Here is a 24727-nt window from a genome sequence, read left to right as displayed (position 1 = left end):
AAACAGTGATTATCACAGCAAACTGAGAGAGGGGAAAAAAAGCATTTCAGGAACAAAGACGCCATATGAACAAAGGCTTTGTGTTTTTCACTGAGTCCATTTGTGGCTCAGGTGAATCATCTGTTTGAGGATCCTAACTCAAAGGAAACAGTGCGGCACAGATCAGCTGATGCCATTTCAGAGACAGAAACGAGCAGAAACATCGACAGAGGATGCACAGACGTGGAAAAACTGCACTGTGCAAGACTATAAAAAAACAGCCAAGCATGGCAGAAATCTGGTGTTCATGTCCAAATTGTGGAGAAGAAATTGTCCCAAAGTTTCAACTTCTTCTGAACCAAAGTTAATAAAGCAGAAAGTGACAGAAATATAACTTTTCTTTTCTTCGTCTTCGTCAGTTCAACCTCCCAGCTCTTTCCACATTTACCCCTTTCCAATATTCTCCTTTCTTCTTCTCCCCTCCAGTCTTCCCAGTCTGGCATCCCTTCCTCTCCCCATGCCCTGTGTTTTTTCTCCTTATCTCTCCCTCTGCCTTTGTCTCCCTCACTTTAATCTGTATGTATTGTCAGCCAGTGTCTCTATTTCTCCCTCCAGGGGCAGTGGGCCAGCTCTGTGGCTGATCATAGTGATCCCTCCCTGAGGAACAGTCTGCCTGACACCTGGGTGACTGCCCTGAAGGAGCTGTGCGTGTGTGTATATGTCTGCGTATGTGTGTGTCAAGGGGCTAATGGGCAGCTTGAGGGGATTACCAGCTAAGCCACTGGGATTACTGGAACTTCCCACACGCAAACACACACAGACACCCACATATACACGCAGGACTGTCAATATTACCCAGTTAAGTCATCCGAGGTGTATTGGTTGACCCATTCCACCTTCCTGGTTTTTATTAGCATACCATCCAAGACAAACAGGGTCAAACAGATTCAGCCATGACCAAGTCTAAGTGGGTCTCACTAGGGTCAGCACACAGAAGAAAGGTCCATATATTTGGGGTATCAATTGTTCAATTTGAAATTGAAAAGAACATCAGACTGTTATGTAACAATCAAGTGTCATGAACGCGTTACAAACAAAGTAATGAAACCCCTTTCAGTACAATGTAGTCATACATCACCGATTTATTGCACAAAAATAGTGTAGCGATGGCCAATCATGCCTCATTTCCCATAATGCCTTCTGCCGGACTGAGTGCCTAGTTTTTTAAAGTAATAATCTAGAATTTCCATTTAAATAAATGTCTGTTAAGTCACTTTCTATCACTGAATGAGGTAACACAATGGTGATTGAGCCCATGGCCCACTGATAAAAGCCTTTGCATTTGCAGTATTACAGACTGGGTGTCTGTGGTGACGTACTGGGTGTCTGTGGTGACGTTCGCGGAAAAAATCTCATGCGGCTCCCCAGTTAGCGATTCATTTTCCATCACAGCAGTGGTTGGTCTGCCAGAGAGGGTAGGCGGAGCTAAGCGGCTGCTTTTCCAGTCTCTGCAAGTGTTACGGGTAAACAGTAATCTACTATGGCTGAGCAAACAAAGATCGATGACTACAGATACAACTTCAAAAATAAGTGAAAATCCACTCAGATGAAGGCAAACAGTCGAAAAAGGAAAGCGACAGCGAGCGAGGAAAGTCAAGAGTTACAACCAGAGCCAACCGTGGACGTCACATATGCAACACTGTCTGGATATCTGGGAAGTGTGCTCCCGCAATAACAGTTTATCGCCATGGGTGCCGCCAAAGAGAACAGAACTGAGATCTTGAAGATTATAACTTTACATCTCTTTTCCCATAATGCCTTGCCTTATGCTGGACTGAAATCCTAGTTTGTCAAGTTTGTTAATATCAAATGTTTCTTATTGCAAGTCTTTTTATTGTGTTCCGTTCAGTGCTGCTGCTGTAATCATAAAGGCACATCTCACTGGTGCCAAGAAGAACTTTTGTTTGGAGAGCATTACTTCTGGCAACACACAAACATTTTCCTTCATTTTTGCCATGCTCCGACATGCAATGAAAAGCTAAAGGTTTCAATACCAACTGCTCTAGGTGTTAGCATGTGCCTTTTTCGTACAATGTAAAGCCACCTATGAAATTTATAAGAGCTGTGTATAGGCCTATACGTTTTTGTCCTTCCAAAGACTTGTTTACACTGGACATAAATAGTTCATTGACATGAGAATATAAAAAAATATGGAGTTACAAGACTCGGAAAAAGAAGGTAAAAATGTAAGTAAAACATTTCTCTCAGTTATTACTTTTTCAAGTGTACCCCCATTATTAAACAAGGGCACAGACATTAATAAGAAAGAACTGTTTTTTATTAGTTACACTTTATCTGGCTCAATATCCTCTTAAACATTCCTGACGCAGACTGGCTGAAGATTTTCTCGGCTGATTCACCTTATATTTTATATTTATTAAGATTTTAGGCTCAGTGAAATAACAACACAAAAGCAAACACATGAAGTTCTTCATCTGGCAGTTTCTAATGTACAAGTTTTACCTTTGCCAAGCACTGATGGGTAGGTAGTGTCAAATGTTCATTGTAATGGATTGGTTATTGTTACACTATAAAACAGCACCCCTTTTCTCTCATCAGACTGAATAGACAGCTCAAAGAAACCAAGGGGGAAAAAATCAATTAACGCCAGCCCCAGGTGTATTAACTGCTCGCAGACATAATCTCTACGGTGGCCACAATATGACACAAAGCACAGGAGCTCCAAAGACTCAAGAGAGATACATCACCAGGGGGATTTGACTCCTGAATATTGTACTGAACTGTTAATGTTATTGTAATGATTCTAATTATAATCTGCGGCAGGCTGAGCTGAAAAGAACAGAGCTGGTTATCGGCACTGAATTAATGACATTTATAGGAAGAATTGAGAGAGAAACAGATGGGGTGAGGAGAGGGGGGTTGAATTAATATTGCGAAAAGGAGAGACACAGAGAAGGCTTGAGAGACAGATATTAAGTGACAGAGAGATGAAAGAATGAATTAAAATCATTTAGAGAAAGGAAGACATTGACAGAAGACAGACATATTTGGGGAAAGAGAAATTAACTGAAAGAGTTACAAAAGTTATGATGGATGAGCTGAATCCATCAGGAAATGATATTTCAATGAACATATAAAAGTCTTTATTTCCTCCTTTGCATTTCTGTAAACTTTGACATAAAAAGCAGACAAAAAGCAGCCAAAAGAAACTGCATTTAGCAAAGTGTTATTGGGAAAAAATGTGTCTGTAGTCTCAGATGGTTGAATAGCATCCCTGTAGAGCCGCAAATTTAATGCTGTGTGCCCTTTTCACAGCCCTGCATTCACATTAAATAGAAACATTACTGATCTCTTAAATGTCTGAAAATAGCTTTGAAACTTCCAGTGAAAGCATCCATCTACGAAGCACAAATACACTCATACCCACAGCGTGTCCCTGCACACTGTGCCAGACTTAGCAATTATGCACAAATCAAAGCAGGTCCACACAACATTCTCGCACCTCAAAGTCTTCTCACAGGGATCGTTTACAACAAATTGGACACCTGATGGACATCGGCTGTGCCAAAATGTTGTGTACTGTTTTAAAAGTTGGTGCAGCAAAAATGTGTTGACAGAGTGTGTATTACGTTTAAAAGGATGTTGAACAGTAATGTAGAAAAATGTACGCACAGAATGCACACAATTAGTTGAATGAATTTACCATATACTGTATGTACGCTCAGATGACTACTGCCAAAACAAACGCCTGTCCAACTCCCTTGGTACAAGAGCTTATGTCATGTTCCCATGGGAGTCAGTTTAATGAATTGAGGCACCACATGTTTGTCTACGAAGTCACTAAAGACCCCCTCCAGTGAAAATCAAGTGTTTAACCTTGTAAACATCTCCATGTGGTGTTTTTCATGTGCTACAAGACATATCAGGGACAACATAAGCAGTCATCTCCATGGCTGCTTTTAAACTGCAGTGTACAAAGGACAGGCTGAACATCACGTTTTCAGATTGGCAGGTTTGAGACGTCAGGAGCCAATCCCGTTAATGTACGGGGTGACGCTATGCATATCATTATGTGCAACCTATGGCAACCACTTCAGCGATGCGCAAGCCAGCTGTAACCATCATCATCATTTTTGCAAACTCACAACTGACTACTAACGTTAACGTTACAACTACTAATTATTGAATCTCAAGGTAGTTAAGTTTCAACAAGTTGCCACTAACTGATGGCAGAGAGATGTTTTGTTTTCTCGGCAGTGCGGGCAGTTGGAAACTTACATAGTGGGCGGGGACTATGCAGATTGGAGAATTTTTAAAGAGGGAGAAGGAGGTTAGCCTTGGGAGGTTAAATGTATTTGGCGTAAAAAAAACATATCAGACACAATTTATTATTTCAAGCGGAGCATTTTATATGTCTTAAAACATGACTGGAGCTGGTCTTTAAGATTCTTTGCTGATTTAGTTAGAAAAAGCTGGTCTGAGCCCCAGACACATGAGACATGAGCATGCAGGGTGAGACGCCTTAAAAAGAAGCCCCTGAAAGAGAAGGTATTCTTCTTCTCTTCCTTCCTGTCTTTTTAACCTGAGCAAAGCTATTCTCCGAACAAAAACACACACACACGCACACACACCTCTTACCCCCTACAGGGCAGAACTGATGCAGGAAGAGATGAAATACCACTACCTCAGGGGTAAACACACCTCAGTTCACACTTGCACAAACCGCTCACTCACTCTCTCACGCACACACATATAAGCTCCATCTACATATACAACTCTTGCCTTCTTTACAAAAAGCGAACTCGATTCCGCTCAGGAATATTGTCCCAACATCAAAGACCGTATTTGCTTTTTTTCACACCAATCACACACTGCTGATTCCCCATGGCCCTTTATGCATGTGCGTGTTTTCCTTTCTGTGTGCTTGTGTGTAGTCTGAGCATGTCTGATCTGTGTGCTTATGTGTGTTAGTTTGTGAGTGTGTGTGTGTCTCTGTTTCTGTGCTTGTCTCCTATGTGTGTACGAGGTGTGGGTGTGACTTAGCCAGGTGTAAAATTGGTGCTGTAGAGGATTGCAGATACTAACTGGGTCAGGGCAGTAACAGGCATGCGGGAATAAACTAGCCAGTATATGGCAACCCCCCAAAAATAGATTTAACAGACACTGCCTGTTGTGACATACTGTAATGCTTTTCTATTGGTAGACTGTTGTTCCAAGCATTTCAATTTATGCTATTACAGAAGTGAGCACAGTGAGAAAAATGTGAGCGATTTTCATTGAAATTCAACTACCGTAAAATTCAGTGTATTTTTTTCATCTAAAAAGTGGGCTGTGTCCTACAGTACCGGTGCGACCAATACACCAGTATAAAATGCAGAGAGAGGTATGTTATTGTACATTATTTTACTCAGACGATGGCACTATAATCTCGCTGAAGTTGTTGGTTGTGGTGACGTAACACCTCCGCATTAAACTGTTTCCAGGTCCAAGCGCGACAAAGTCTCCTATTTACAATATGTTGCAGTGCTTGATTGTCGTTACTGTAGGCTGCCAGCTACCGCTAGCTACAGCACTGGTAGCTAGCAGGATTGCAAACTCGAAACGGCGAAAACAGATGGTAGGCCGTAATTTCTGTGTTTTGAATGTGTCTTAAATGAAAATAAATTTAAATGGTTTTGAAATAACTTACACGTTTTATTTTATTAACAAATCGCTATAGAAAGCCTTTTTCCCTCTGAGATACCCCTAAAAGAGACTGCGTCTTACAGAACTCATAGCCTATACCAGGGTCAGGTAAAAAGTATAGTATAACACAGTTTTTTAAGTGCTTTCATAAGTTAACACCACAAATCTCACAGACACAGCTCCACTGCAAAATTAACAAACCAAATATCAAAAACTGTATAATAAATGAAGAACATGTCTGTGGTAATGCTTAGGTCCACACGTCACTGACAGAATGTAACTACTGTTAAGATCAGCTCTCAATGTAGCCATATTTGCCCTGAGAGTTAGTTGTCATCAGAGGGCCAGACTACATTGAAGTGCGACCAATGATCTGGATTCAAGCTGCAACTTGCCTCACAAAACCAAATCCCTTCTAGGTCACTTGCTGCTTGCTGCCTCGAGCTGTACACATCACTTGCTAAGGAGCAGTTTAGTGTTCTAAAGTGCAAAAAAAGGGAAACACAGATTGTTCCGATAACACTTGTGAATACACACACAAAACCCAAGCGAACAAATTGCGTGCAAAATCCAACAAACAGCAGCAAAACAACACAGAGAGACAATGTAGGATGCGACTTTGTCTGAGGTTCAGTAGCAGGATTTGTAAATCATGTGCATTCAGTTCATTCTTGTCCACACACATTTATATACATATTTGTTGCCTAAAAAGTTCACAAACATTTGATTACAAGCTGTATGGCGATTTCCCTCTCCTTTCCTCTCCCCTCTTTTTTATGGCACAACTCCTGCAGACTATATCATCATATTAGACCCCAGCAGCTGGGCTTTACAGGACCTAAACTTTATAAATCATTTGTATTATGCACATTGTTTTGTCATATACATCAGTATTATGTATGGTTTGCCAAGAAAGCTTCTCTACTGCTTCTACATTGGTTACCTGAGCATCTGTCCTTTCTTCTGGGGCTTCCTCTGTTAGCTCATCCATTTTCCGCCTCCTCTGGACACCTCACCACATTAGGGACTTCTATCCTCTATTTCTCCTCGGCTACTCTCCAGACTTTCCTCTCCTCTCCTCTTTATATGCCTCTGCAAACTCACCTAGATTCATACTTGCAAAGGTTATAGTTAAAAACAATGGATTATGAGTCTGAATAGGATTCTTTATATTTGATTTCTATGTTTGCAATCTGGCGTATAACGTATGAAGGATTTGAGGTCGTTGCTAATACTAAATCTATATCAGCCAAGTTAATGAACACATGAAGCTTGTCTCAAACAAAAATATGCTACATTTGGTGCATTTGAATTATAAAAAGTTCAAGAAATGAAGGTTAAATTTATATTTTACTTAAGCTCACACAAGTCATGAAATATGCATTGCACCTTTGTGTAATCGACAGTACATTCTTAGTTTCTAAAAACAAATTTGAATTACTCAAGCAGAGAATAACAAAATGTTAGGTCTGTCCTGAGAGATACATTAGCACTACAGTATTACATTGACTTATTTTCCAATGTTCCATGTATGGTGTGGTACTCATTTATTAAAAAAAAAAAAAAATTGATGCACCAATCAGGTTAACAGCTTAATACACAATAACAGTGATTTCCAACCAGGTGAAAAAAGCATCCAGAGAGCGGCAGTATTGCTTTGCCACACCAAATAAACACTATCCCAAAGAGCTAGTCAATCTAATCCTATTCACTACCATAAAAGCAAATTCTGGCATAGTGATGTCGGGGTTAGAAAAGCCTTACACTCAAGTCACACTGCATTATGCTTTGTTCAGAGTAAAGCAACAGAGATCAGGCTGCCAGAGCCCTGACAGGTCTCCTTGTCCTCTCACCTCTCCTACAGTCCTGCTTTCCTCCATGGCAACCTCGGTCTCTCACTTGCTGACCCGCCTGAAGACAGCAGATGCCCCTGCATCAGTCCATCCACTAGCCCCAGGACTCTCAGCTAACTCACAAAACGCACCGCTGTTCCAGTGACACCTGACAAAATAAGCTTCCAGACCCCCAGTTTTTCTGAAGCCTCCTCTATTTTTCTTCTTTTACAACTGTGACACAGAAATAAATCATTTTGTTGGTTCTGTCCTGAACTTGACCACACTTGACAATTCACTAAATATATGAAGAATACGATTCTGGTCACTATTACATCAGCTTTTAGGGTCAAATAACAGCATACAACATCTGATAAGCCCCTTTTAATTGACACAGCTAGCTTAGCTACGCTAGCTTGAGCGAGCAAATATTAGCTAATACAGAGATAGCTAACAGGATACAGAAGCAGCTGACCTAGCATGCTGTTTTACATCTATGGATGGCAGTTTCTTAACTATGAAACTAAAAGTATTGACAACACAAACAGGTGGAATTTGTTTCGATAACAGTACTTACTAGAGTTTCGTAAGTCCAAACTTTAGCTTTATTCATCCTCCTGTCGAGAAGTGTTTTTCCACACCTGAATTTGCGCTGTTAATTACGTTAACAAGCAAAAACGTTAATGCTGCATTCAGGGCAGCTCGGAAAATTGACATATTTCTAGAAATTTCTACAAATGCAAAAATGTATTTTATTTAAAGCAAATATCTAAATCATATATTAAAAATTGCATTTCCTCCTACCTTCTGTTCTGGGGAGGTCTCTTAGTCTTAGTTATAGTTAAGAAATAACAGTAGCTGTAATGTTTCATCATCAGCTGTCAATAAATGACAGCAACTACTTTTTTACATTGTGAAAATGGAAGAATCGCATGAACAAATAGAAATAAGTGCTTAGTCACATTAAAATTTTAGAGATTAGACATTTAAAGAATTTAAAATTAAATTGTGAATCTTCACTGTATGTGCTACATTTATATCCCCTCATTCCTCACCTTTGTAAAAGATATACTTCTGACATTCTAACCAATGATTACAGTCTGAGATGATCTAGATTTAAACAAGTGAGGCTGTTGAAATGCATCCACATAAACTGTGTTTACTTTAGTAAATGGTTTCAGAAAAGATTTGCTTGCATAAAACCACTGGATGGAACAGACAGATTGACAGATTGCATCGATCAAAAATTCATACAGTGATTTAACACAGCTTCAGTAGCTGTTTTTGGAAGCATGACTTTGTAGTTTCCTCCTGCAAAACATAAACTTACAAGAAAACTATACACATATTAAGGCAACAGTTATAATGGCATCTTAAGTCAGCACAAACCTCTAATGAGTTTGATCCAACACCATAAAGGCGTCTGTTTGGATACAGCAATGGATATTCCCACCTCACTGAACACAGCCTTAATGATAAGTAAAGATTAGAAGGACTCACATAAAAGGGGTATTAGGCAAATCTCAAAGAGACTGACATACAGTATAATGATGAAGGTGGATATAGAGACAATTAGCAGGGACTTTACAGTATATCTCCCTGAAATATTATGGTATAAACTAGCGTCTCACTGTCGTGACTCTCTTTTTAATATTGTATTTTTATAACAGTCCAAGAGCCTATGCCTCTCACTTCACTAAACCTTTCATACATTGATTCTCCCTGTGCCCTGAATGTGTGAAATGATTTTATTTCCTCATGCTGTCTTGAATTTGTTTTATAACAGAAATGTGGGTTGCTGCAAATACCTGCGCAGCGAAGCATCACCCCCTGGTTATACATTTTTAAATAAGAGCAGATTCTTCAGCCTGGGTGGGGAGGATGGTGTTATTCGCTAAAGAGTCTGAGTGTGTTTCAGTAAGTGGTGCATTCAAAGCCTTTGAATTGCTGTCAATTATTCTTCTGAGACACTTCCTTGTTTACTGTGGATTGATTCATCACACTCCAAAACTCTATGATGACTTTATATCAGATTTCTGTGACCTGCTTTCTGATGCAATTACCAAAAATGATGCCTTTTGATTTTATTTTGCATGTTGTCTGAAAGCTTTTGACTGTAAGCGAAATGGAATCTGTTCCACATACCAAATCCTCAATCTGGTCATTTCCTATTTTAATCCTGAAAGTCTGGTAAAAATGATGGCCTACTGTTTCTCCCATCGTTTAGTACTTGCATTTCACCCATCTTTCCATCCACACCCCAAAATCTCTCAGATGCTCTCTTGGCGCTCACACATTATTAATTCTCAGGCAGCTGTTAATTTCTCTGAAGTCTCCTTGTTGTCCCGTTCACGTCTTCTACTCAGACAATTTATGTGCCACTACCTCAACAGGCTTTCACATCTATGAGTGACAAGAAGCCAAACGGCAGCTTGTGCAACAGGAAGACATCAGCTACAACCGAGCACAGTGACAGGATGAGAGCAAGTGTATGCAAATCTTTCATCAAACCAATCAATCAGCACTTGTCTGTCAGTCTCACAAAAAATGAGACAACAATAATGAATCAAATTTAAAAATAAACATGATTTTGGTAACGACATATTTAAATGTATTCATTAGCAAACACACTATAATCCATGAAAAGAACCACCACTTAAGTCGGCATTTATCTCAGGTTATGTAAGTATTTATTAAGGCCGGGAAATAAATTACCTTGACATTCTTGAGTGTAGCTGTGTTAAGCACTTGATATATTATCAGAAATGAAAAAAAGTCAGCTGGCACTTCCATTAAATGAAAAACGAAAAGGCATTCAAACCAAAGAGTAACCACAAGCTGATAGCCGATGAAGACTATTAACAGATTTAATTTCAAAATGTCACACTGTCTTGTTTAAGGGTCTCTCAGGATAAATCAAGCACACCTCAGGAGGCTGCTATTTAATTTAAAAGGATTACATACAAACACATTCTCACTTTGTCTCTTAACACCGTTTTCCTGTTTTACTTCATTTCTTTTTGTGACTCTGAATTCACTGTTAATAATTATCCTAGCATGAAGACTAGCGTCACATTTTGCTTTGTTTAATGGAATATCCTAGGAAATGCCTAGGAAACATGATCAAAATCCACAGGTCACTGTGGTATTTTGCTAGTTTGCACTACTGTAACCATTATAATGTTACCATTTGTGGTACAGTTACCATTATACTTCTGTTACCATTTGTGCTATAGTTACCATTATACTTCTGTTACCATTTACACTACTGTTACCATTATACTTCTGTTACCATTTGTGCTACAGTTACCATTGTACTTCTGTTACCATATGCACTACTGTTACCATTATACTTCTGTTACCATTGTACTTCTGTTACCATATGCACTACTGTTACCATTATACTTCTGTTACCATTGTACTTCTGTTACCATATGCACTACTGTTACCATCTTACACTACTGTTACCATTTGCACATTGTTACCATTACACTTGTTACCATATGCACTACTGTTACCATCTTGCACTACTGTTACCATTTGCACATTGTTACCATTACACTTCTGTTACCATCCTCCACGACAGTTACAATTATACTTCTGTAACTATATGCACTACTATTACCATATGCACTATTGTTACCATTATACTTCTGTTACGATATGCACTACAGTTACCATTATACTTCTGTTACCATCCTCCACGACTGTTACCATTTGCCTACTGTTACCATTTGTACTGCTGTTACCATTTTACAACTGTCTAAAGCAGAAAATGGTTAAAAGCAGAGAGAAAAACTCCTGTCTTTAGTTTTTAATTGTTAGTGTTAGCACTCATTTAAAACCAAAGACATTTATTACGTCTGCAAAATTATCCAATATGGACAAAATACAGACAGGTCAGTGTTAAAATCAGGTCATACACTTCTATGTATTTAAAAATCTATTGATCTAATGAATGGTCACAACACGCTTTCCGTCTTTAACCTGCGACTAATGCTTTGTTTTCTGTTCATTAAGATTTCCTGATAAATGCAGGTAGAATAAGTTATATACAATAATGATTAGGACACTAAGAAAGAACACAACCATTACATATGTATTTTAATGAGAGAAAAAAATAATTTATTGGTTTAATCGCCCTAATTAAAACATTTTATGAAATTAATTGGGAAAACTCGCCCTTGGAGAGTGGAAATTGTTAGTCAGATTAAATATTTATTAGCTCATATTTCTTCCAGGTATTACAAACATTTTGGTTGAGTATTCGGGTAGTTTGATTTAGGAAGTTATTAACTTATTAAATATTACCTATTGAAACTACACCTGTATACTTCCTGATCCCTGTGTTCTTTGCGTCTACTTGTGTTTTTTCTACTCCCTGGTATGTTTTTCTGATGTTTCATGATTTATTTATTTGTTCGTTTGAATTTTTCTTGACCCGGTCTCCCAGGTAGAAGAAAAATTATATCTCAATGGGACCTTTCCTGTTACATAATTGATGAACAAAAAATAAGAAACACATGAAATTTGTAATTTATAGACCTATGTAATATTAATGTGTTTCAGACGTTGGGGTCAGGATCCCGGCTTTCCAAGGTCTGCAGGCAAAGAGAGTACGAACAAGGCCATCTCCATTTATCATATCTGCCTGGTGCAAGGACATCATAAAGAGGGTGGACAGGTGAGACAAGAACCACCCAAAGTTCAACACACCCTGTTTGTAGAAGCCAATGACTCGGGCTTGGAACCAGTCAATAAATAAGCTAAGGATGGACTGTGAGGAATCGGTATTTCACAGCACTTTAATGTGTGGAAAAATCACCATTAAATCTTGATTATGTTGTGAAACATATTTAATCTACGCATAAAAGGGCAATGAACAGTCTTAAAGGAAACACAAGACCTTCGATAACACCAAAAATGAGAGAAAGAGATTGGATGGTGTGTGTAATGTGTGTGTATGCACACGCATGTGTGTGTGTCCGTGTCTGATCCATGTTAATCACTCTCCCTATAATTACCATTTTCCTGTTAATGGATCAGACCTCTTAATCACCATTTTGCCCTTTGTCTGCGTGCATGTTTGAGTCCACGTGAGTGTGTGTCTGTGTGCGCGTGCGTGTCCGTGTGCATGTGTGTGTGAAGGAGAGAAAGAGAAAAGGAGACAGCAGAGGTAATTTGGCTTAACTAGCTGGACGATTGTAACTATGCCGACCGTAAATCTTACACACAGAGACACGTGCACAGAGTATGCATGCGCACACACACACATCTTTTCCTGTTATCTCAGATAAGCAGGAAATCATTATCAAAGAGTGTAGAGGTCATCGTTTGCTTTCTTTCTCCTCGTATCTGTTTGTTCTCCCTCTTTTTCTCTGCAGGATTCAGAACGACATAAAAATTAGGAAAATCTCATCGTCACCCTTTTTCATTCTTTTGCCCTCTCGTTTAATTAACCCATCATGGCAATTTGAGCATCAAAAGACACCAGATTGTCCGAAAAAAAAAGGTTGTTATGGAAGCTAGCTGATTGGAAATTATGCCCGTTGAACTGCAGGAATATTGTTCATTCACCACAGCAGTAGAAATGCTGTGAGGCCTCTCCATGATCCGGGTCCTTTTTCCTCAACACAGCAAACTTGGTTATCTTTCCGAGCACGACAGGAGTGTTTTTTTTTTCCTTACCCCTGCCTGATGTAATTAAAGAAATAATTTCTGACCTTAGCCAGAACCCCATCGACAGAGGGAGCTCCTGCATAATGTTGACAGTGTGGTTCAAGCTTTAAAAATAATCTCCTGAGGTGACAGTGAATAGTCAGGCTGTACTTTGCCCAGAGATATACTCAGTGCAACAGGTTTGTGTGCACTCTTACCTTACTGAAAAAGGCACAATGCTGAGATATAAATATGATTTAATTTTAGAGCCCTTAAAAACTTATGTTTTTTCCTTGACAACATTAAATGTTTTTAGGAAGCAATCAACATTAAATTTCAAGGGAAGAAATCCTGGGATAACTCATATTTCTAAATCCTCCTCTGACCACTTCAAATCACTTTTTACAAGTACAATTCATTCACATAAGAACAAGGTTTAGGGTTATAAAGCAAGCAAAAAATCACAAGCGGCGCCCAGTTAGTGACGTGTTCTCCATCACCCAGCAGAGGTTGGTCTGCCAGAGAGGGTAGGCGAAGCTTAGCGGCTGCTTTTCCGGTCTTTGCAAGTGTTGCAAGTAAACAGTAATCTACTATGGCTGAACAAACACAGAAAAGATTGATGACTTCAGATACAACTTCAAAAATAAGTGAAAATCCACTCAGATGAAGGCAAACAATCCAAAAAGGAAAGCGACCGCCAGCGAGGAAAATCAAGAGTTTCAACCGGAGCCAAACGTGGACGTTACACATGCAGCACTGTCTGGATATCTGTGAAGTGTGCTCCTGCTATTATCGTTTATCGCCATGGGTGCCACCAATAAGAATTATTATAACTTTAAGTTATGTGTTAGCAGTTGAGTTATCTGTTGTTGTGAGGATCTGTCATCCCTCATCAAACTATCCTGTGTTTTAAATTGGATACTCTTGTTCCATAGAACGACATGTTTGCAAGACAAAGGGGCCAAAAGCTTTTCAGTAGAGCATTAAGCGAGTAAAGTCTCTGTGCAGTCATGTATATTCCTTCTTTTTCCACTTGTACGGAGATGATGAAAATGCCTTTGTTTGCAAGTTTTGCTAAATCAACTGTCAAAACTTCAGTTTCAACCTGATCTCCATGTTTCACAATGACAACAAATATAAAAATTCAACAGCCAGCACTCTCATGTCTCACAGCTAATTTAATAACTTAATAATATTGTAATTGCAGGGTTAAAAGAACACGTCAGATGTGAATAGAGTCAGAGACAGATGCTATTAGGCGCTATTGATTGCCTGATAAAATCATAAGGCAAGGAGCGTTTAATGGCTTCTCTGAAAATGAGTTTCTCTCTTCCTATTGTGTTTCTTGCAACCGGAGCTCAATGAAATAGTTCAATAACTAAAGAGGAGCCGCAGTGCCGCTGATTGAGCCTCGGCAATTGGCAGTTGTACAGCGGGACGGTGCCCTGGTGCTATAAAGGGTCATTTGTTCCGCTGCGATGGAGTTGCTTTAGAGAATCCAGCTCAGCGTGGATAAAATCTCCGCATGTTTGAACGACGAGAATTTATGCTGCTATAAAACAATATTAAATAAAATTAAAAAAATAAAAGCTCAACATGAGATTCAATCATGTCTGCGCTTGTTTCCTTTCGAATTCATGATCTCTAATATTTGATCATGTAAACATATTAGCTCGTTACAGCTCAGCATTGATTGGCACAAACACAAAGAGGAACCTTTTCATAGCTTCAGCTTAAAGGCGGGGAAACTGGCTGCACATCAATGGTAACCTAATAATAAGCAACGGGCTGCATGCCATAACAGGTGTTTGGGCTGTGACTGCCGTGCTACTTTTTCATGGAGACTAGAGGATGACTAACACAAATCATGTGCTGCGAAAGAGGTCTAAATAAAGTGTGAAAACAGGTTCAATTTGCCGTACTCTACAATACACGATGATGATTGTGACGATGCTCTGAAAATTTGACCACTTGAGTACAAAAAAACCCCCAAAATCCTACCTGGTCCTGAAGTTGGCAGGGTGTGGGTGCCCGTCGTACAAGGACAGGAAGTCATATTCTTCTTCTATGGCAAACGACAAGAACATGAGCTGGATTCTACTTCCTTCTTCCCCGACGATGACCCAGGTGCAGTTTGCCCCGTTGGGGTAGCCGTACGGAAAGCCTGGCGATTCTATACTGCCGTTTCGGCCTTTGAGCGTACCGCCGCATGTGTAGATGAAACCTGAGGAGAAGAGAGAAGGGAGAGAGTTGCAGTATTTTTAACATTGTGTAAATGTTAGAGAAGGTATGAGAGAAAGTAAGTAAAAAACACATCTGTGTCTGTGTGTGTGTGTGTGTGTGCATCTTTGCAAAACAAAGGGATCATGTGTGCAAGTGCATCTACGTGCATGCAGTCAGTGTGTTACCAGAAGCCTGTGCTGCAGCTTTAACAGAGACTGCAGGGTTTTCTATGTAAAACAAAGCCGGCACTATTATTGACACAAAAGCACACACTTTCACACCCACACACTTCTACTCTGCATCCCTCCAAAACCCAAGGACACACTTCTTTTTCAAACTGTTTTTTTATTCATATTCTCTTACAGGTAACAGGGCCAAAAAAGCGTACTTTACTAGTACTGCAGAGAATGATATGTTCACATCAGCGTAGGCTTGATCTATAGGTCAGCGAATCCAGTATTTGTCAGACAGTCTTATAGCTCCATGCATGTCTAGTGTGCAGTGCATCCAGGAACATAATCTCTTCTCTGGCCTCCCCCACAGCGAGGGCACAGGGCGGAGTGTGTTTTTGGAGAAGCACCCCAGGAGCTCGTATTCACATTCAGCATGGGGTGCTTGAACCCACGTCCCCCCGACTGAGGGGAAACTAAGTTGTCAGTGAGCTTCCTTCCAGCTGACTTAGTCGTTGAAATCAATAAGTGATACTGGAGAATAATCTTGAATTCACCTTATGAACGTCAAGAACATCAAAAGCTTCTCGTTCCTTTGTTTTTGCTTGTCAATGACTGACTGGTCAAGTGCATGCCAACAATGAGTCCGTGTCAGTCAGCTTAAACGCTGCATTTGAACATGACTCAGCGATTTATAACTGAAGGACATCAGCATGTGTTGCTTTAAAGAGATACATATCTACTCCCACTGTGTCAATGTGAATGAGAAACGAGTGATGATACAAATCTGCTACGCAGCATCAAGGACATGACAATAAAAACTAAAGATTTAAATAAGCTGCTGTATATACTTCATTATGGCTCCATGTATGTGGTGGCAGGCTGGTGGAGGAGTACATGAGGCAAGAGTGTAGGAGGAGCAGCTAACTGATCGGCAACATGTTGAATTGAGACAGTAATTCAGCTGCTTAGAAATAAGTGTATTTTAAGTGAATGTAACAGTTCTGCATGTTAATGAATGTTAATGAATAATAAATCACAATGTTTTCAATACTAGTGTGAATAATTAGGACTAATTTAATTCAATTCAATATAAGGGTGGGACTCGCAGGGCATGCGATACGATACTGGATGCCATACGCGATACGATATGCGATATGATACGCGAAACAATATGTGATACAATATGCGATAAGATACGCGACATGTTACGTGATACATTACACGATACAATAAGATACACGATACGATACGCGATACGTGGCCCACAATAACGATATTATCACGATACAGTGATTTTACATAGCCATGGCTACTTTACATATGGAGCCATCACTATATGTAGGATCGAGTAAGGGTTATATATAGTATATTTATATGCAGTTTAACCTACACTTACTGGCCACTTCATTAGGTAAACCTGCACTAGTGCAATTCAATACAACAGCACTGACATGGATTCTGCTTTTATGAAGTTTAGATTTTGTTGACTTTAGTTTTGTTGAGAGTCAAAGTGTGTAAACTCAATGATGTTTATTACTGAGGCCGTAGTTAAAGGTGGTGTTGTACTGAACACAATTATATTGAGATGTGTCTCTAATTTTTTTTAAATTAGAAACACCTCTGAATATAACGCAGCTCAGTACAGCCCCACCACCAGGTATGACCTTGACGCTGAAGTATCATTGAATCGACAGCTTAGAAACAAGCCTGTACATTACAGGCAACATAAAAGCAAACCTTATGGCTGAGCTGGTGTATTGGGTTAGATTCAGGTGTACCTAATGAAGTGGCCGGTGAGTGTATATCTTAGTTAGACATCTGTAACTTGTAACCTGAACACAATTTCCTCTTTCAATATAATTTTAAGGCAACTCAGACGGACATATTAACACTGATGATTATATGGTTTACATTATCAGATCTATTGTAAGAAAAAAAAAGTGGAAAACGAGTGACTGAAACGAGTTTCAAAGCTGTGTCATTGCTTCAGTGCAAAATGGGTTCATGGGTTGTTGCTAATCAGTGGATGGAAAGTATCCAAAAATACAGTATTAAGAAACAGGGATTAGAAATATCTGTGGCTGCCTGTTATCGATTTGATCATATTTTTAAAAGGGAACTTTTATGTCGATAAGAGGAGGAGTGTGTAGATTATGTTTTTCTATCCTTTGAACTTCCTTTCACAGGCTGCTCGTACTGATAAAAAGAAGTGGAGCTAATCTTGCTGCTGTACTTATTCCAAATCTCTCCGGGTTACAGAGCCGGCTAAATGCCTAAATTGTAAAATGTAAATGTAATTGATCTCCTCGGACTTCACGGTTCACATCAGGATCATTATCTCCTCCCTTTGATCTTAATGATCCTTTTATATCAAACACACCACAGGTGTTAGATGAAAACCTCGCAGTGTCCAGGAGTGAACTTCGGTTTTTTGTGATGCTTTATCGATCCCGGATGGAGAAGCTCTTCAACTCCACGGGGGGAGTCGGACTGCAGACTCAGCTTAAGGCGCTGAAACCCTCAGAGCTGGGAGGGATTTAGCATCATCCTGCACAAGGACACTACAGCAGGGAAGAAACTCGCTGTTAGATTGGGCTTGATCTTACGCCTTCTTGCTGGGAGACGGTTCTGCAAATCACTACGCCTCTGTGCCTGTTGAGCATTTGTCATTCTCTTTCAGCTGCATCTTCTTCAGTCTGTTTTTAATCACGCACAATAAAATGTATCAACTCAGCGTTAAATCACCAGAAACAAAGAAAAAGAAGATAATCCCTACAATAGTTTTTGATGCCAAAGCAGTGTGCCTTTGGTGTATGTAAATCTAAGTGTTTAATTCAAAATGGCTCTCACTGTATGTTTTTAAGTCCTTCGACTCCAAGGCCTTAATTGATCTCCTCTGAGTGCAAAGCTCAAATCAGGATGATCATCCCCCTGCCTTTCATGTTCACGAGCCTCGTTATTTATCATGGCAGCCGGGGCCACAGGGACCGCGGGGGCCCTCCCGCTGGATGCTTTTCCAACCAATTATCCAAGACGAAATCCCAACCCAAAAAACTGTGTGTGTGTCTACATATGTGTGTTTGTCAAAACCCTCATTTAAACCCACATTTCTAAGACCATCACAGTGATAGACGTAATGACCAATGGCAGACTGAGCTGCAATTAAGGGCCTGTATCTCCGTCCGCTCACGGCCAATCAGAGCGGAGATGTTGAGGAACCTTAAAGGGACAGGCAGAGCCATAAGAGAGCGCAAACTTACAGTATAGTATGTGCATGCACAGACCCACAAAACTAACTTAACTGACATGTACACTCAACATCAATATCAACTTTGTGATTCTTTAAAATTGACTGTAAGAAAACAAGAGCTGTCCACGTCCCACGTTGCTTTCTCTCTTCTATAAGACACTGCAGAAAAAAGAAATTGTGCAGAGCACAGCAAGAAAACAACCTGCTGCCATTTTGGCCCAGTTCACAAAGGGAGGATCCACGTGCTTGCCTACAGGAATAAAATTTTATGATCCAAGTTAAGTGGGATTTATGCTCCATGAAGAGGTGGTTCACCTGAGGACAACAAATACTGACGATTACCAAGAAAACTGCAGAGATATCAGACCCTCTGTCCAGTGTACTTAAACATGAACGAGTGTCTTTGTGGTGTTACAGTGGTGAGGTTCCAAATTAAATCATGGATATCTAAGTAGTGGTTCATTCAGTTATTGAAGTGGGCTCATTACAAGGCAATGCCCAGCATGAAGACTTTCAGATATCACCTATAGCAGAAGCAACTACATTTATAACCTGAATTTAATGTTGTCGATATTTAAGGGTCTACTTAAGGACAGAAAGAGAAACTGCTATGATTGCATGAAGCTAACCATGCATTTACTTTGTACTTTTATCCTTCCAGATGGTACATCGGCTATATCATTTTATTTTTTTTAAAGATAATTTTTTTGCCTTTATTTAGAGGGAGGACAGTGGATAGTGGCGGCAATGGGGGAAGAGAGAGTGGGGATGACACGCGGCAAAGGACCGAGGGCGGGAGTTGAACCCAGGGCCGCTGCATCGAGGACTATAGCATCTGTGAATGGTTGGCGATTCAACTGCTGAGCCGAACCAGCGCCCGACTATATAATTTTATTCTCCTCTCGAAGAGGAGCTTTAGGATTCTTGTTTTACCTATGTGAATAAAACAAAGTGTTACGTCTGCAAAAACTTGATTTAAAACGTTTCTTACGTTTCTATCTGTTGGGCCCAATCCCAATTCCCCTTGCAGTACCCATAGTTTAGGAGAGCCTTCCATTGGAAAGTGGCCCATGGTATGGGTTAAAATATTGGGAATGGGGCCGTGGGTTCGACTCCGACTTGCGGCCCTTTGATGCAAGTCTAACCCCACTCTCTTCTCCTCACTTTTCCTGTCTGTCTTCACTGTCCTATCTAATAAAGGCTAAAAACAAAATCTTGAGAAAAGAAATAACTGCACTGTCGCACAAAAAGTTCAATTTCTACATTCAACTATCAAAGATGTACAAGTGGATTTCAGCATTTCTGAGTGTTTGCAAACACATGGGCTTCTTTCCCACTGCCAGTAGCCATGTTCCAATTTACGCTGCCTAAGTTCACAAAGATTTCTGGGAAATCTCTTGTTGGAGTAAAATGCTAATGTAGGGCAATATTCAAGGCTAGGTGACCCTACCCTATACCCCACATGGTAGCCTGAATAAAGGAGGGCAAAGTGGTGAGGCCACAGGGTGGATTGCAATTGGGCCTGTGGGAAAGCCACAGATTGGATTGGGATATCACTCAATGGTTTACAATATTCCAACTGATGCAGACTGATACATGTGTGACGGCACTCAATATTCTTTGTTAACATGCTGCATTGCCTCAGGACTAAGTGTTAGGAGGACAAGACTCACTATTAAGCTCACAATGGAACCTTATTATGAAGGAGAAGGAATTGTTCTGCCAGGAAATAGCCAGGAACTCGCACAAAGGCCTTATTCTGTGTCATGTTGAAGAAGCGCCGCTGCAAATTAAGCATAATAGTAAGTGCAATGGGGACTTTATTTAGAGTGATGATGCACTAAATGAGGTGTTAACTGTTTACTCCCATGGGTGACTTTTAGTTATGCACTCACAATTAGACTAGTTAGGAGTTATTTACAGCCCCTAAACAGGACATGTTGATTTGGCAACCCATGGGTAATATTCTGTGAACACTGTGAGTACCATGGGAATATTGTGAAAAGCAATATTTTTTACACCAATCATGAATTAGCAGTATGAGGGAGGTTGAGCGACATGATATCTGCATGGTGCAATTCTCACAGTGATTCCAGGGCACCACCTGCGTGGTAGTAACACTGCATTTAAAGCGACGGGGGGCAGAGGTCAAATGTTATAAATATCTGAGGCGATGGAGTCGGATGCCAGAAGGAATTTTTGTTATGCAAGTCATCTGGAATAATCTTTTACAAATGAATCATCCTTTTTTATTAAATCAGAAAATGCTAACGAGGGAGCTTGGTGTATGTCTTCTGTTCTTTCACCCTTGGGTCAGAGTATTTTTAACGCGGTCTTTTAAATATACGATCCCCCAAGTGGTTTGGGTATACTTTTGCAGAGGGCATTGATTCATAAATACCTGGTGGTGATCTGGTTCCCAATAAGGCTACAAAAAGGCATGTTTTAGCACCATAAAGTTGTGTAACCTCAGCAGCAAACAGAACCCCGACAATCTGTTACCTGAAGTCAACCCAGGAATATATGACTAAGTCCGTCACATTTTTATCTGCACTCAACAGACTGGAGGGTGTCGTAGTCCACATGAGGTAACTTCATTAAACGGAAGAGCCAGGATACGGGGTCGGGTGAATAAAGAGCCAAATAGGGACAGAGGGACAGAGATGGAAAGCAGAATAAACAGAGAGAAAAGGACAGATTTCCCCCTCGTTCATCATTGCGGAAAGAATGAAAGGATGATTTAAAACTCATCACTCAGAGGGGAAGAGGCATGAGAGCGTAGGAGGGAGAGAGAGAGAGAGAGAGAGAGAGAGAGGAAGGTAGAGGGAGGAGGAGGAGGGGGAGGAGAGAGAAAGTGAGAAGGAGACAGGGGTAAAAGAGAGACTTCTAATTATGCTGACTACCAGACCGAAACTGACAGGCCTTCTGCACACACACGCACACACGCGCGCACACGCAGGAAAGCACAGGGTCACAAGAAGCCAGGCATACACACACTGAGCTTCCAACAGACACGCTCACATCAGGACACACATGCTCGCATACAGATTCAGGCACATTTAGTAGGCTATGCCCACAAGTCCGTGCCTAATTTCACACACACAAACGCACTTATTAAACATGCTGTTAAAATTTCACTCGCCTTGTCCACCTTTCCTACCCTCCTCACCTCTGCTTACTCTTACGTCATAGCTGAAACCTTTCTAAGAACCCACTGTATCTGCTCTCCTTTTATTACACAACTTTCTGGGCTCCATAACCCATTCATAAAAACACACTCTGAAGCCTCTGTGCGCCTTTGTATTTATTCAGTGTCATAGATAGTAGCTTTTTGAATACTTAAATCATAGACTGTGTATAAGAAGTGGACGTAGCCAGTGTGAAGGCTTGAGTTCAGCATTTTGGACGTCACCATCTTGTTTTTTGGAGCCGGAAGTGACCATATATGGGCAACAGGCTGGCATTGCTATGTCTCTATTCTAGTTAAAGGTTGCCTTGGTAGTGACCTGTCAGCGTTGCCCTAGAGCATTGTCAATTTTACACTAAATGGGACCACCATTTACACAAGTGACGTCATGCTGAATTGAAGAAGACTTGATACAAGTAATTGAGACCGTTAACTCAATAGGAAAATGTTTCTTAAGAGTATAAATCAATCAAGAAGTAGGGTCTCCATGGAGACTTCCTTTTTCAACAAGCTGGCCAAAAGAACGAGGCAGATGTAATCCACTTTTGCATTGGCTCCACTGCTGAAAACACAAGGCTACGTCCACTTATTGTATACATTCTGTGGTTGTGATGCTATTCATCCAAATATTTTTGAAGTCCACAGATGGAGCTAATTCAAAACGACTACAGCCGCAGCCCTCCACAAAGAAGACAGCCAAACTCTGCAGAGCCACCTCTTAAGTCTACAGGGCATGTCTGCTTAATACTAAAAAAGATTTTGCACGGGTGGAGTACCGCTTTAAGCAAGGCATTCCCCCCCCCCTGAAGACTTAAATAGAGATGCTAATTGGCAAACAGTGAAGGATTTGTGGTTTGACTGGGTAGATCCCAGGTGTGAATATGTGCACTGGTACTAATGAGGAACAGGGTTTAGCTGGAAAAGAGCATGCATGCTCAGCAAAACCTTCCCCGGATAAAAAGCAGCTTAAAGACAAAGAAGAAAATCTGCTTCTTGAATTGAGTGGATTTAATGAACCCTGGTCTGCTATATGGGCTTGATCTCTTTCATCAAAGCGGCATCTCATCTTGAATGTCTTAAATAATATGCTGCAGGGGGGAAAAAAACAGAAGCTTAACAAGTGGCTTATGCTGGCACTCGTCACACCATTTTTTAAGAGAGTCCAGTTTTTACAGTACAACTTGTTACGCGTCCATGCACAACTTTTCAGGGCTAATGTCATGACTTTAATGATGGTGTTTTCTTTGAAGCACCTACGCTAGATTAACCATGATAAAGTGCACTTTAGGGTTGCAACTTTTCAGCAACCAATGCACCCTTAACACTTTGCACAGCCATATGATCATTGGAACTGTTAAACCATAAATGCACCGTGCAATAATGCAAAGAGCACTCTGAATTGCCAGTAGGTGTGGATGTGAATGTCTGTCTATGTTGTCCTCTCCACGTGTGCTGTTGACCTTTGCAGGATATTTTACAGCCCGTGTTAGCCTGCGATGAGTCATTTTATATTTCTCTGGGTCAGAGCCACTCATCAGCTTCAATAGCAGTATGACGGGGCAGCATGGGAGCTGCCACAGAGGATGTAGCTATAAAACGCAGGGTCATCCGGCCCAAAAAAGGTTGCGTAATACACACAAGCGGGTGCCTTTTAGCATCTAACAAGATTTCAAAATTGACTTGGAGTGCATTTAATATTTTCCAAGTACCTGTAACAACACACCCACGCTGAGGCCCTTTGTTTATGCCCTAAAGCTTCAAACATGCTGACAGACTCCAGCGCCCGAAAGCCTTTAAAGCAACATTGTGCTAGAATTGGTATTTTGTCGACATGGCGCCCCTACAGCTGCGGAGTGCAATTTATGGTCCTGCCAATGACATTTAAAAAAAAAAAACAGTCCAAGCCTTTTGCTCGTCACTTCCTGTCAGTGGATGATTCAGTGGTTAATTATTTATTGGGGGAGGAGACAGTGGGGGGTGACATGCACCAAATGGCAATCCAGGAGTCAAGTCTGCTCCACCAACTGAGCTAAACCAGCGCCCCTGTTGTTTTTAAGCACAATTTCTTGCATAATGTTTTAAAAACAGTGAGTAGATCATTCTCATAAAGCCAGAGAAATAATTAAAACCCAACCAAAGTGAAGATATGAATCGATAAATATCTGCCGTTGCACTGTAAGATAATGACTTCACACGTCCTGCACCAGGCTTGATGATTCTGAGGAGGTGAAATCAATTACTAACTTGTCATTTTCCACAGGGAACCCCGTGATCAATATTGCCATTTCCTCATGGTGCTGACTATTACATGAGAGGACAGTGAAATTACCCTATTCCTCATTGAAATGAGACCCTCGGCGCCACCTCAAGGTTGCAGGGCGTCCCCAGTTCCTACTTGGGGGGGCAGCGATGTCTCTATATGACACCGATCTGTGTGGCTGCGCACACATACTGCGATATTAAATATTCCTCTTATCCTCAGCAGTGTAATGACATTACACCCGTCCAACTCAGGGGGAGAAAAAAAAACACACTTTAAATTCTCTCCCATCTCTCTGCCTCTCGCTCTGTTTGTCCGTCTCTCCTTTCATTCTCCGCCGCTCTCTCTTCCTCTCCCTCTGTCTCGGCCTGTCACCGGGGACCCCAGTGATACCAGATTCGCTTAAAGGTCTATTCCGTCTAATCTCACACGCTCTCATTTATGATTAAAGAATGGCTT

General features: G+C 40.6%; 1 protein-coding gene across 1 annotated transcript in view; it reads right to left on the bottom strand.

Moving 5' to 3' along the window:
• Positions 1-24727, bottom strand: part of csmd3b (CUB and Sushi multiple domains 3b) — a 379947-nt gene that overhangs the window by 281349 nt on the left and 73871 nt on the right. Inside the window, exon 2 of the mRNA XM_069681472.1 lies at positions 15177-15399. Within this exon, the coding sequence (XP_069537573.1) occupies positions 15177-15399 (223 nt within the window). The remainder of the gene's footprint in view (positions 1-15176; positions 15400-24727) is intronic.

This window comes from Semicossyphus pulcher, unplaced genomic scaffold (genome assembly GCF_022749685.1).
Source record: "Semicossyphus pulcher isolate SPU_LCO1_2020_fin unplaced genomic scaffold, fSemPul1.0.p SCAF_5, whole genome shotgun sequence".
Taxonomy (NCBI): Eukaryota; Metazoa; Chordata; class Actinopteri; order Labriformes; family Labridae; genus Semicossyphus; species Semicossyphus pulcher.
The sequence above is the reverse complement of the archived record's forward strand: the minus strand, read 5'-3'. Positions and strand labels throughout refer to the sequence as shown.